The 15,542-nt window shown below is 37.2% G+C and overlaps 1 protein-coding gene and 1 pseudogene across 1 annotated transcript; one reads left to right on the plus strand and one right to left on the minus strand.

Moving 5' to 3' along the window:
• The first annotated feature begins 100 nt into the window (after positions 1 to 100).
• Positions 101 to 13,243, plus strand: LOC123654263 (histidine-rich glycoprotein-like). The gene is made up of 7 exons (XM_045590177.1): positions 101 to 181; positions 355 to 540; positions 1,543 to 1,709; positions 2,234 to 2,270; positions 12,248 to 12,382; positions 12,683 to 12,849; positions 13,088 to 13,243. Exons 1-7 carry the CDS (start codon positions 170 to 172, stop codon positions 13,146 to 13,148), a joined length of 765 nt encoding a protein of 254 aa, XP_045446133.1. The 5' UTR covers positions 101 to 169; the 3' UTR covers positions 13,149 to 13,243.
• Positions 1,976 to 2,094, minus strand: LOC123654833 (annotated as a pseudogene).
• Positions 13,244 to 15,542: the final 2,299 nt, after the last annotated feature.

Consider the following 15,542-nt stretch of genomic DNA (forward strand, 5'->3'; position numbering starts at 1 on the left):
TGCAAACTGTACCGAGTATGCGGTGCATATTCTAACTACCAGCATTAGTGAAATCATTATTACCTTGGTAAGATACCCTTGTTATAGATATAAAAGACTTGAATCATAACTGAAACGTATCAGTCAACAGTTTGACTTTGTACCCTCAACGGAAAATAATCATATCAAAATGTACTCCAAGGTAGTTAATCCTTAAATAATTTAGTGAAATGTGAAAAAGTGTGTTAAAAAAGTGATTTTGAATTTAAGTCTATACTTAAATATCGTCTCATATGCTTACAATTATATGCTAATATTTTCACCGTAAAAAAAGTGCAAACATACAGACGGTCTAATTTTTAAAATTTTCGACAGGTGCTTTGCTTAGCCGCCCTTGTCGCCGCTGTAGTCGCGTATGATTACCATCATGGTCCCGCGTACTCATCTCAACACATCTCTCGTCACGATGGAAAGCCTGAAATAGTACATGTCGGACATGGCCATGACAGTTATGGTCATGGCCACGATGGACATGGACACGGCCATGCCGTTGACTACTATGTAAGTACTTATTTTAAATTAGGATAATATAATTAAACTTACTATTACAAAAATAATAGATCTGTTTGCTTGCAAACGATATGTGCATGTAAACTTTGACATTGATTTTAAAAAAAGTGTGCGTATACTTAACTTCACGTTGCTAACTTCTTCTTGGTTGACTAGAAAACTTCAGGCTGTCCGTTATTGTGACGGTGTGCGCGCGCATCGTAAAAATTTACTCTCATCATTTTTTTCTAACGCGCCAAAATAATTATAAGTTCAAAAATTACCAAAAAAATACCAGATAGGCGAAACTTAGGAATTTAAAAATCCCATTACACGTACTAACAAAAGAGTAGCCACAAATAACAGCGGCAAAAATTACAAGAAACATCTATCCAAAATAGAGTTGGACATTTATTTGAATAACAATCACTATATTTTATAAACCGACTTCAAAAAAGGAGGAGGTTACTCATTAGAGAGGAGGTTATACATTATGTATGTTCGGGGATAACTCTGTCGTTTATGAACCGATTTGGATAATTCTTTTTTTGTTGGTAAGAAGATATCCCTAGCTTAATACCATGATAAAGAAACCAGGATCTGATGATGGGATCCCAGAGAAATCGAGGGAAACTCTCAAAAATCATAATTTTTTTACTGGGTGTACCGATTTTAATGATCTTTTATTTAATCGAAAGCCGATGTTCAATTGAAAATCATGTGGTCACATTTAAATTTCATCGAGATTCAATTACAACTGTTGGAGTAATCTTTGATAATGCGTATTAACTTGACTATGTTTTCGTCTACCTCCGTTGTGTTACTTGTCGATAAAATTCAAGTCGGTTTTTCTTCGTTTGCCTGCAAACACAATTATACATTATAATTTAATGTAACATTGTAATACTTTTTTAAAAGGCGCTTTTATGTGATATTTTTGATTCCAAAAATTCCAAACCACAATTCACAGCATATTTTAAAAGTCTAATTGTTTTTATGTTATTTAATTTACAGGCCTACCCTAAATACGACTTTGCTTACAAAGTAGAAGACCATCACACCGGCGACATCAAGTCTCAGCATGAGAGCCGCGACGGTGATGTCGTAAAGGGCTACTACGCTCTTCACCAGCCCGATGGCAACGAAAGACAAGTACACTACCATGGCGACAAGCACACCGGGTAAATAATTTTATTGGTATACACGCTGACCCGATAAACGTAGCTCTTTCTTGCTTTTTTTTAAACGCGGTAAGCTTAATACTGAAATCTTATAAATTTCTCTGAATTTTCTGAACATTTTATTCCATAAGAAGCTTCTGCAAATTGTTAAAAAAATTAAAAAATATATCTAGCCTACAAAGTACCCATGTCAGGAGTGAAACTTCCCTGGCAAACTAATTAAAAAAGTAATTAAAAAAACGAAATGAAAAAAAAAACAAACAAAAAGCCAACGTCACGCGGAGTTCCCAGGCGGTCACCCATCCAAGTACTGACCGCGCCTAACGTTGCTTAACTTCAGTGATCGGACGAGAAACGGTGTATCCAACTTGTTGTGGACTTTTAAAAGTTTGTGACTCGTGACGCCGTGACGCATTTGATCCGTATTTTTTTTTTCACTTAAAAAACATATATATCCAGCCATTTTCGAGTTTAGTACCCCTGTAAATCCTAAACCACTTATTCGATTTTTTATTCTCTTTTAGATTCCACGCTGATGTCAAATACAACGTGCATCACGTCGCTCCTCCTAAACACTACCATCATTGAGTATTTGTTATCCAAATATGAACACTTGTTGTCCAAGCATCTTGGGTATATTGTTAATTAATATTTTATATGTTTTATATGAGTAAAAGCAAATTGTTAAAAAAATGTTGTATTTTCATTTTTCTGTTTCGGTCTTCCTTCTTTAAAAGTTTTATGGACATACTAAATCAAAGTTATGATTCAACCAATTAAAATTGAGTCATTGTGTATTTCAAACAAACAAACAAATAAATGTATGTTTAAATATACATTTACGTATACATATTAAATAATTTTATATTACTCGAATTTCATCTAAATCAATATCATAAATAAAATTAAAATGCATTTAAAATTTGTGAAAGAAAAACGGAATGTTAACTTTACTTAAAATTAAGACTATATTGCTAGCAATCTTTGAAATATAATCAAATATAACAGCAAAATAGTTAAATCTTTACAAAAAAAAAAAAAAACAATAATAAATAAATAAACTGTGCACGGCACCAAAGAATATAGCCACCCCCTCTCTTCCCGTGGGTGTCGTAAGAGGTGATTATGGGATAACACAGTACAACTATTATCTTGGAACTTAAAAAGCCGACCGATGGCTGGATAACCATCTAACTACTCTGGCTTTGAAATACACAGACTGAAAACGGGCAGCAGCGTCTTCGGTGCGACAAAGCCACCCCTGTAGTCAAGCGTGGTGACTATGGGCAACACACATGAGTTCACGCCATTTTTGGCGCGAACTTGTGAAGGCCTATGTCCAGCAGTGGACTGAAATAGGCTGGGATGATGATGATGATGATGAAATAAATAAACGCTTGACATTCAACGTCCACAACAAATATCTATATGGCCTATACAAATGTTTGTCAGCGGGGATCGAACCCACGGTCATACGCGCAACAATTAGTGCTGCCGGTGCACCAAGCATGTAAATAACTGATATATACAATCTCCCTTTTTGAATTTAGGTTAATTTTTTACATAAAAAGTTTTAATAAAGTCAAGTCTCACCATCCATCTACGGGATAATGTAATGTTTAAATGATCTGGTCTGTGTCATCGTCTACTAATGTAATATCTTCAATATCTTTGTATTGTAAAGTGTTAAAAATCTGTACTTTTACTAACATTATTAGGCATTCCAAATATTATCAGTCACCTTCAAATTCCATCCTCTTTGTTTTAAGGAGAAATAAACAGAACTAGTTAAAACGAGTCAAATAATTATTGATTGTCATTGATATATTTGATATTGATTGGTTTAGTTAGGAAATCCAGGGTTTCATCTCCTAACTTCGAGCTCTATTATCAGAGTAGCGTAGCGCAATGGTACTTGCATAGATGGGTGTATCAAATGCTATCTTACAAATTGCCTTGTTTGTATATTGTAACGTGTGTTTGCATGTATTTGAAAATAAAGTAAATAACTATAACGCTTGTAGAATTCCTACCACAACTAACAAAATAAGAGTTGATATTCTTAAACCACCTCAGTAGATCTTTATAAATTATATGAAATAATCATCTCAATCACGTCACCTTTTAAACGAAAAAAAAATCTCATAATCATGAGGCTAATTCGTTTCCATAAACGAATTAACCGATTATGAATTTTCGTAGCTCCATGCTACGATTCTACAGACAGACAAACAGATAGGTTAGACTGAAAACACAAATTTTATTTCATCGGAGTTTAAAAGTGAACTGTAGAAAATCTTCCTGTAAATTTTTCAATGTCTCTTGTTTTTCTTACATACTCATACAGGAAAAGGGGTAAAAATTAATCGCATCTCGACTGTAGTTTCATAAATAAAATTTACGTTATGTTAGTGACGATCGCTATTTAGAGTATGTGATAACAACCGAATCCAATAGCTTCACGTACTATAGTGGAGAAAGGAGACTTACAAAGACAAACCAGTAAAGAAAGTAATACTTGTAAAACTACAAATATCTGTCCAAAATCATCATCAAAACCAAGACATCCAGTATTATGACGAGTTCAAAGATCAATATACCGGAACAGTTGTAAGTAAAAAAGCAATAGTTTTTATTATGTATACAATATTAAATTATTATCAGTATATCTACTATGAGGTGGACCAACGATCTGGTCAAGGTCGCGGGAAGCTGCTGGATGCGTGCTGCGCAGGACCGATCGTCGCAGAAAATTTTAGGGGAGTCTTATGCCCAGCAGTGGGCGTCCGTGAGCTGAAATGATGATGATGATGATATTTACTAGAGAAATTAATTTTTTTTTTTTTTTTTTTTATGTAGAAGAGGGGGCAAACGGACAGTTGGCTCACCTGATGGTAAGTGAAAACAACATCCACAAACACCCGCTACATCAAAGGATTAGCAGGCGCGTTGCCGGCCTTTCAAAAAGGAGTATGCTCTTCTTTTGAAGGTCCCTAGGTCGTATTTGTTCGGAAATACCGTAGGTGGTAGCTGGTTCCAAAGAGGGATCGTGCGTGGCAGAAAATGGCGCAAAAATCGAGCTGTCGTAGACTTCCAGACATCGAGGTGATGTGGATGAAATTTTGAATTTTGACGAGATGTCCGGTGGTGGAATTCTGCTGTAGGTATTAGTCCGAACAATTCCTCAGAACACTCCCCGTGGTAAATACGGTAGAAGATGCACAGTGACCCGACATCTCTACGCAGCGCCAAAGAATCGAGCCGATCGGAGAGAGTCTTGTCGCCAACGATTCGAGCCGCTCGGCGTTGAACACGGTCAAATGGAAGGAGCTGGTACTGGGGCGCCCCAGCCCATAGGTGAGAGCAGTATTCCATGTGGGGCCGTATCTGTGCCTTATATAATTGTAGGCGGTGGCAGGGCATGAAATACTGCTTCGCCCTACTGAGCACACCAAGTTTCTTCGAGGCTAGTTTAGCCTTTCCTTCCAGATGACCACGAAATTGCACATTGCTCGATATGTCGACGCCTAGTATCCCAATACTGGCTGAGGCTGTTAGGGGAGTGCCTTCAAATTTGAGAGGAACGACGAAGGGTGATTTTTTTGCGGTAAACGCGCAAACTTGTGTCTTAATGGGGTTGAACTGGACCAGATTATGTCGTCCCCATTGCGAGACTTTGGCTAAAAGAGACTCGATTTCAGACACAAGTTTGTTCCGACACTCATCGACTTGTTCCCGAGAAATATTAGGACGGCCTGTGTATAAGGCGTCCCCGGTGCTGTCGTCCGCATAACAATGAATGCCACTAGTTTGTAACAGGTCATTGATATGCAGAAGGAACAAAGTAGGTGATAGTACACAGCCTTGGGGAACGCCAGCATTGACAGACTTGAGGTCCGAGCATGCACCGTCAACAACGACCTTGATGTTCCTGTCTGTCAAAAAACTGGTGATCCATTTACATAGTTTCTCGGGAAGCCCATAGGATGGTAGCTTTGTTAGAAGTGCCCTATGCCACACCCGATCGAAGGCCTTCGCTATGTCCAAACTAACCGCCAGCGCTTCTCCCTTGCTCTCAACCGCCTCCGCCCATCGGTGAGTTAAGAATATTAGAAGATCACCAGCCGAGCGACTCCGTTGAAAGCCATATTGGCGATCGCTAATCAGCTGGTGCTCCTCTAAATACCGTCGGAGCTGGCAGTTGATTAAGGATTCCATAATCTTTGAGAACAAGGAAGTTATAGCAATTGGTCTATAATTGGACGGATCTGAGCGGTCCCCTTTCTTAGGGATCGGGTGCACCAAAGCCATCTTCCACGAGCGTGGGACAACGCCTAACGAATAAGAGTGCCGGAAAAGACGCGTGAGGACGGGTGCCAACTCAGGAGCACAAGTTCGTAGCACTAACGAAGGGACGCCATCGGGCCCACTCGATTTATTGATGTCCAACGAAAAAAGGGCTTTGCGTACGGAGCTCTGTTGGAAAATTATTTCCGGCATTATTGTATCACACCGAGGGATCGTCGGTGGTATTTTTCCGCTATCATCCAAAGTCGAGTTGGACGCAAAAAGAGAGCATAAAAGATCGATAAATTGTTAATTAATTAAATTAATTTAATTTATTTAAATTAAATAAGATTAATAAATTGTTTTTGCTCACAAACGAAAAAAAAACAACTTCTATTACATCGACAAGTAATACAACGTAAGTAGATGAAAAACTAGTCAAGTAAATACCCGCTATCAAAGATTACTCAAAAAGTATTCATCAGATCTCGATCAAATTTAAATGGGACCGTAAGACAAGCATCCGCATTCGATTAAAATAAGAATAATCAAAATTATTTATAAAGAATAAACTGCTATCCTAGTGGATAATACAGCCTCACTACGTTATAGTAGATGTGGCACGTAGCATCCTTTGATCGATATTCCCTGAAGTAGTTTTACCTAATTCAAATAGATGGCGTTACGAGAAAGTACGCGCCAATTCATAAATACGCATCATCAAAGATTAATCAAAAAGTACTCATTATATCTCGATTATATTTAAATGGGACCACATGACAAGTAACACCTTTCAATAAAATTTTTTTATCGAAATCGGCCCTCTCCAATAATATATGTAATAAATGTGAATGAATCGAACAAGAACTGCAAGGATAGTCATAGTAAATTATAAAATGATTGTTGGTGCTTTTAACCACACGAGACTAATTAAGTTAGTTCAATTTTCAGTTCTCTGTGTAAATCATAATTGTGTTTGCAGGCAAACGAAAAAAAACCGACTTTAATTATATCGACAAGTAATACAACGTAGGTAGACGAAAAAATTGTCAAGTAAATACGCACTATAAAAGATTACTCTAAAAGTTGTAATCAGATCGCGATGAAATTTAAATGTGACCATATGATAAACATTGGCTTTCGATTAAATTAAAAATCATCAAAATCGGTATACCCAGTAAAAAGAAATGCGGATTTTTGAGAGTTTCCTTCGATTTCTCTGGGATCCCATCATCAGATACTGGTTTTCTTATGATGATACCACACCAGGGATATCTTTTTTCCACCAAAAAAAGAATTATCATAATCGGTTCATAAACGACGAAGTTATCCCCGAACATACATTAAAAATATATATATTTGTACGGTCGAATTGAGTCCTCCTTTTTTGAGATCGGTTAAAGAAGAATTAGCTCCAATTAATTTATATAAAAAAATACACACAAATTGAGAATATCCTATTTTTTTTGCAAGTCGGTTAAAAAGGATATTATTTTAAATTCAATTAATACTCAACGAACCAAAGAAGGTCTGAAAAAAAAAATACTTTTGGCGAGTGAAGAAAAGGGAGGATCCTCCACCAGACGGGTGTTGTGTCTGGCGGGCTAATGCCCCCGACGGTTGTTGTCAGGATCTTGTATATATAGTTATTCACTTTGAAAACTCTGATAGCGCGATGTAGCATACGTCAGTAATTACGTCTCTAATTACGTAGTTTGTAGTCGTTCGTATTTCGCGCGGTAGATGTCGCCACATCACTCCCCTCCGAGACCGGAGGTCGATAGCAGGTTAAGTCGTCCATTCATCTTGTGATGCTTGCCGGGCCAGTGGAAAGTTCCAGTGAGTCGGAACCAGATGCCGCATAGTTCACGGTGAGTCGGAACTGTCTGCGGTGATGCTGCATATGCTCCAGTGAGTCGGAGTGGTGCAGTACTGCGTAGTGGCTGGCTGCTGCGTCGACCAGGAGAGAAGTGCGTCTCTGCTTGCTGACCGGCCGAAGTGCAGTGTGCTGTGCCAAAGTCGCTGAGAAGGCTGTGGGGTGATGACCAGGAATGCGCATCCGCTGCATGCTGGTGGTCAGGGTACCCGTAGTAGCCGTAGATGCTGGCTGGCTGAAGCCGTAGATGCTGGATGCTACTCGCTGCTCGAAAGCTTGAGGAAGTGATGATGACGATGAAGGTTGCGTTGATGTTCATGCTTTGGGTCAAGTGATGATGACGTCACGATGACGTGGCTTTTGCGAAGGCTGCGCTGACGATCACGTCGGGGTCACCAGTTTGGCGAGTGAAGAAAAGGGAGGATCCTCCACCAGACGGGTGTTGTGTCTGGCGGGCTAATGCCCCCGACGGTTGTTGTCAGGATCTTGTATATATAGTTATTCACTTTGAAAACTCTGATAGCGCGATGTAGCATACGTCAGTAATTACGTCTCTAATTACGTAGTTTGTAGTCGTTCGTATTTCGCGCGGTAGATGTCGCCACATCCTTGAAGACAAAAGTCTTCGAGCAATGGTCCTACCTGTGTTAACGTACGGAGCCGAGACGTGGACGCTGACGAAGGGAATGGTCCACAAGCTTAAAGTCGCTCAACGTGCAATGGAACGGGCTATGCTTGGGGTTTCTCTCAAAGATAGGATTAGAAATAAGACTATCCGCGAGAGAACAAAAGTAATCGACATAGCCCACAAAATTTGCAAGTTGAAGTAGCAGTCGGTTGGTCATCTGTGTCGCAGGACCGATGGCCGTTGGAGCAGACGGGTCCTGGAGTGGAGACCGCGTCTTGGCAAACGCAGTGTGAGACGTCCTCCGGCCCGTTGAACCGACTATCTACGTAAGATTGCTGGTGTAGGCTGGATGACGATTGCGAAAAACCGTCAGAAAAATGTCCAGCAGTGGACTGCAATAGGCTGAGCTGATGAACAAAAGAAAAGTGAAACAACATATATGGTGTTCGACTCCTAACTGCGTACCTTCAAATGAGAAATTCTGTAGCTGAATAGTTTGCTGTGTGGCTACAGCATTAAAGAATATAGCCACCCTCTCTCTTCCCGTGGGTGTCGTAAGAGGCGACTAAGGGATAGCATAGTTCCACAACCATCTTGGAACTTATAAAACCGACCGATGGCGGGATAACCTTCCAGCCGCTGGCTTTGAAATACACAGGCCGAAGAAGGGCAGCAGCGTCTTCGGTGTGACAAAGCCAGCCCTGCAGTCACCAACCCATCTGCCCAGCGTGGTTACTATGGGCAATACACATGAGTTCGCGCCATATTTGGCGCGAACTTGTGGAGGCCTACGTCCAGCAGTGGACTGCAGTAGGCTGAAATGATGTAGGTAAATAGATCACGACCCACGGAAAAAGAAATCCTGGCCTCTTTTAAATTTTACTTTAGGCTAATATACAAGCTGTCATGGCAAGGTCTCTCTGCGTAATCCGTAGAATTTACACAGCTATTATTTACAATGAAAAACATTCTACGAGAGAAAAAGTCGTTTCCATACACGGTTCTTTAGTTGTATGCGGCAGCTTGTTTTGTATTAATATTTCACCTTTTCGACGTTTTTAGGATTTCGTACCTCGAAAGGAAAAAACGGAACCCTTATACTCGTAGGAACACTTTATTGTCCGTCTGTCTGTCAAGACCCTTTTTTCTCAGGAACACGTGGAACTATCAAGCTGAAATTCAAATCAAATACTCAAGATCACTGTCCTTTGGAGCTTTGAAAAAGTCAAACACCTAAGCCAACGCAATCAAAAGATACAGCTGTTTATGCTGCAAATTTTCGACACTCGCAAGGGAATCAAATCCTATAGGGTATATCCCTTGAACTTGAAATTTGGTACGAAGCAACGTCTTATAGCATAGATAAAGGAAAAAGTGATAAAAGCATAAATTTTTTGTTACATCATATAAAAGAAAGAAAGAAGAAAAATAGTAATATTTTAGTCTTCTATATTAGCATATGCTTAACTAACGTCTCGTTTATGTATCAATACCTTTTTAACAGACTTCCAAAAAAAGGAGGAGGTTCTCAATTCGACTGTATTTTTTTTTTTTATGTATGTTACATCAGAACTTTTGACCGGGTAGACCGATTTCGACAAATTTTGTTTTAATCGAAAGGTGGTGTGTGTCAATTGGTCCCATTTAAATTTATTTGAGATCTAACAACCACTTTTCGAGTTATATCTAATAATGCGTTTTTACTTGACGCTTTTTTCGTCGACCTACGTTTTATTATACCGCATAACTTTTTACTGGATGTACCGATTTTGATAATTCTTTTTTTGTTGGAAAAAAGATATCCCTAGTTTTGTACCATTATAAAAAAAACAAGGATCTGATGATGGAATCCCAGAGAAATCGAGGGAAACTCTCGAAAATCCGCAATAACTTTTTACTGGGTGTACCGATTTTGATAATTTTTAATTTAATCAAAAGCTGATATTTATCATGTGGTTACATATAAATTTTATCGAGATCTGGTAACTACTTTTTGAGTAATCTTTGATAACGCGTAGTTACTTGATTATTTTTTCGTCGATCTACGTTGTATTACTCTTCGATGATAATTAAAGTCGGTTTTTTTTTTCGTTTGCGAGCAAACACAATTATAACACAACCATTAGCGTGTTTAGAAGAGAATCTGAAACTCGCATAAACAAAAATAAACACTTAGGTATTGCATTAACGTTTTAGTTATAACTGTCAATAATAAATTATGCCACTTATTACGATAAAAGTAACTATAAAACTATAAGGCATAAAAACGATATAAACCATATTATTAAATGATATTTCATTTATTACGAAAAACAATCAATAGATTATAAAGAAAAGCCAATACTAGTTTTAGTATTGTAAGAAAGAGATTCTGAGACTTAAACATTCGCTAGGGCAGCGTAGCGAAGAAACAAAAATGTACTTCATTTTATGAAGAGGCTTATGACCACATTATTTTATTTATTTATTTATTTATTCTTAATGTACACCGAAATACAGACACATATAAAGAAAGATACAATAGAAGATGTACAAAGGCGATCTTATCGCTAAATAGCGATTTATATATCGATTAATATATTTATATAAATAGCGATTATAATAGATAATAGCGATTTATATATTTATATAAATAGCGATTTATATTTTTATTTTATTGATATATTTTACCTCATATGAAATCATCACACTATTATTTTATTTCCTTAAATAAAAATTAATTGCTGCAAGTTCTATTCACAATTACAAATGTTTTTATTATTTAATCGTTAAATTCGTGCGAATGGTGTGTGATTTATTCAAAACAAAAATTGAAAATAATCAATAATATGGCAACAATCTTAAAGAGCCTCGCCATTTAAAATATTTGGAAAACTATTTTAAAATTTTAAACCCAATGGTTCATAGTTTTACCCAAACTGGTCCCATTTCATATGTCTTCAACTTTTTGAAGAATATCTATTACAATTACAGTACCAACCTTCTTGGGGTAAAGATGTCATCCAAAATTAATTTTATCAATGCGTTGAATCTATCGACTATAGGTATATATTAAATAGTGAATGTTTATAGCTTTTACGAAATGATTGCAAAGTGTACCGAGTATGCGATAAATATTTTTACTACGAACAACAATGCAATCGCTATTACCTTGAATAGATACCCTAGTAATATGTATAAAAGACTTGATTCAAAACTTAAACGTATCAGTTCACTGCTTGACTTTGTACCTTCAACGGAAAATAACCAATCCAAAATGTACTCCAAGGTACTTGATTCTAAAATAATAGTGAAAAGTGATATAAATGTGATCATACAAAGTGATTTTTTAATTACGAGTTTATCTATACAAATCAATAAAATTAGAGAGTCTGTTTGTGACATTAAAATAACCACTTTTTACGAAATGCATATGAACGTATACACGAGACATATATCAAAATAACATTTTTACTATTTTTGTCAATCTGTCTGTCTGTCTGTTTGTTCCGGCTAATCTGTGAGACAGCTGGGCCGATTTTGACAGGACTTTCACTGACAGATAGCTGATATAGTAAGGAGTAACTTAGGCTACTTTTATTTTAGAAATTGCGAACTGAACATTAACTTTTTTGTTAAATTCCACGAGGGTGAAGTCGCGGGCACAGCTAGTTCTTAAATATAATCGCATACAGTTACGATTATGTTTAAATAGTTCCATGAAATAATAATAAAAACGGAATCTAGTTGTTCATACTTCTTCTACAGGTGCTTTGCTTAGCCGTTCTTGTCGCCGCCGTAGTCGCGTATGACTACCACCATGGTCCCGCGTACTCATCTCAACACATCTCTCGGCACGATTATGGTTATGGACATGGATATGGTCATGACCATGACTACTATGTAAGTAATTACTATAAATGATAATAATGTTAGTAACATTATAAAATAAAATAAAAAACAGCGTAGCAGGCTATATTGAAATGGCATTTAATTTTAAATATCACCCCATACAACATCAGAGTGAAATAATATCTACTACCAACTCCGAGTAAAGCTGTGAAGATCATAAATTAATATATTTGACTTATCATAAATAGCCAGTTAACGCATACCAAATTTTATTTACATCATAATTTTTTTATATATTCTCTAAATGGCCACAACTAAGCCACAGCCTATAAATAATAATACAAATTGCAGGCCCATCCCAAGTATCAGTTTGACTACAAAGTAGAAGACCATCACACCGGCGACATCAAGTCTCAGCACGAGAGTCGCGACGGTGATGTCGTAAAGGGCTACTACGGTCTCCACCAGCCCGACGGCAACGAAAGACAAGTGCACTACCATGGCGACGGGCATACCGGGTACATAACTATTAATTAGTTTATTACACTATATCTTTAATAAATTAACCAACAACACTAGAATTTATTTAAGTGCGCTTCTTTCGAAATCAACTGATCTAATTGTAAAATTTGATTTCGTTTTATCTCTTAATAAGAAAGGCATAAAATATCAGACTAATATATAGAAAAACATAAAAGTGTAAAAATATTTCAATAATCTACTGAACCACTAATTTAATTTCTTATTCTGTTACAGATTCCACGCTGATGTCAAATACAACGTGCATCACGTCGCTCCTAAACATTACCATTATTGAGTATTTGTTAGCCGCACATTGTTGTCCAAGCATCTTAGGTGTATTGTTAAAACATGTTTTTTTTTTGTATTAGTAAAAGCAGATGATTTTAAAAATATTGTCTCATTTTCTTATATCCTTTAACCTCTAAAAGTTCTGCTTCCGAACTACGATCAGCTTAAAATTCGTTTAGAAAGTTATATTGTTTCATTCATGGTAAAACATTTGCAATATACACATCATCATCAGCTCAGCCTATTGCAGTCCAATGCTGGACATAGGCCTCCTCAAGTTCGCGCCAGACATTCCGGTTTTCCGCAATCCTCATCCAGCCTACACCGGCGATCCTACGTAGATCGTCGGTTCAACGGGCCGGAAAACATCCCACACTGCATTTGCCAACATTTCTCCAACGGCCATCGGTCCTGCGACACATATGACCAGCCCACTGCCACTTCACCTTGCTAATTTTGTGGGCTATATCGGTTACTTTCGCAATATACATATACGCATACGCATTCAGCCTGCAACATCCCACTGCTGGGCATAGGCCTCTTTCTTCAAGCAAGAAAAGGATTGGAGTTTAATCCATTACACTGCTCAACTGCTGGTTGGCGGATATGATCCCTACTATGAGAAACGATACATCCAAACCGGAAAGATATTTTTGTGCAAATCAAATATCAATCCCGAGCGGGAATCGAACCCGTAAACCGTCGGTGTTTTGCATTCGCTCTGTTATAGTCGTGTTAGTAATCACCTAAACCACCAAATTAGTGTGTGTGTGTGTGTGTGTGTGTGAGGGGTTCACTATATGCTACAAGTAAGCTGTACTTAACACTTGAACTAGTTAACACTTGAACAACATCATAATTTTTAAAGTTTTTTGGTTATTACACAGTGTGAAAAATATTAATTAGTAATTTTTGTTGGCAACAACATAAAAATTAAAATTAATACTGGCAATACCTCGAGCTGTCAATTCCTTTTTACTTGCCTTTTCGATTCAACGTATTACGGTGTGTTTGATTTTGTACTAATTTGCTTATAATTCTAAATAATTAAAAACTCAGTGATTAGTGTGTTTAAATTTCCTTTACTATTTTCTTCCTGCCTATCAATACAAAAATACAGTCTACTCGATTACTCTCCCAACACGTTTTTTATGGTTACACCAATTTTAATTTGGAATAACAAAAGCAATAATATTTTTAACCGACTTTAAAAAAGGAGAAGCTTACTCAATTCGACTGTGTATATATATATATATAATATGTATGTTCGGGGATAACTTCGTCGTTTATGAACTGATTTTGATATTTCTTTTTTTGGTGGAAAGTAGATATCCCAGGTGTGGTACCATAATAAGGAAATTGGGATCTGGTGATGGGATCCCAGAAAAATCGAAGGAAAATCTCGAAAATCCGCATTTCTTTTTACTGGGTATACAGATTTTGATGACTTTTGATTTTGATGATTAAATAATCGACAGCCGATGTTTATCATGTGGTCACATTTCAATTTCATCGAGATCTGAATACAACTTTTGAAGTAATTTTGATAATGCCCATTTACTTGACTATTTTTATCATCTACCTACGTTGTATTACTTGTCGATGTAATTGAAGTCGGTTTTTTTCGTTTTCAGCAAATTTGTATCGTAAATTTCAATTAATAAGCTAAGAAAGAATATTTTAATGAGAAATTTGAGCTTGATTGTGTTGAGTTTGTTTAACTGAGGTAGGTCACAGCAGGAATTGCCTGCTCAAAATATGGAGCAGCCCACTGGGGTAGTACCTCGACCTTACAGACGACCACAGCTAAATAATACTGTTTTTAAGCAGTATTTTGTTCCTGTTGGTGAGTAAAGGGACTAGAGCTCCTGGGGGAGGGGAGGGGTTGGAGATTGGGTCAGCAACGCGCTTGCGATGCTTCTGATATTGCAGGCGTCTATATGCTACAGTAATCGCTTACCATCAGGTGAGACATAAGCTTGTTTGCCGACCTAGTTGTATAAAAAATAAAAAAAATCACTAAGATAGGTTTGAAAAAAATATAAATATATGTAATACATAAGACCATTTACACATATATTTAAAACTTGTGGGCACATTTTCAAAATTTGATGACACGCCTTAACAATATGCAGCAACCCAAATGTTATATTTAGTGATTAATAACAGAATTTGTTGACGTGACGTTCTTTAGAACTCAGCATTTATAGCTGTATTTATGTCTCTGAGATACCGTTACCTCCTAACACCAAATGTTAGCACGATGCGGTCTTCTGGCCGTGAGTGTCGGGTTACGGAAACCGTTTTGCTAAGGTAATGGTAGGCTAAGTAAATGGGATATCCAATACAAAAAAGAATTCTTCGATTCGAACCGGTAGTTCCTGAGATAATACTAGTATTA

The sequence above is a fragment of the Melitaea cinxia genome, chromosome 6 (assembly GCF_905220565.1).
Source record: "Melitaea cinxia chromosome 6, ilMelCinx1.1, whole genome shotgun sequence".
Classification (NCBI taxonomy): Eukaryota; Metazoa; Arthropoda; class Insecta; order Lepidoptera; family Nymphalidae; genus Melitaea; species Melitaea cinxia.

Coding starts and splice junctions, on each gene's coding strand:
- LOC123654263 (XM_045590177.1), top strand. Junction 1,710..2,233: donor CATGGCGACAAGCACACCGG/GTAAATAATTTT, acceptor ATTCTCTTTTAG/ATTCCACGCTGATGTCAAAT. Junction 12,850..13,087: donor CATGGCGACGGGCATACCGG/GTACATAACTAT, acceptor ATTCTGTTACAG/ATTCCACGCTGATGTCAAAT.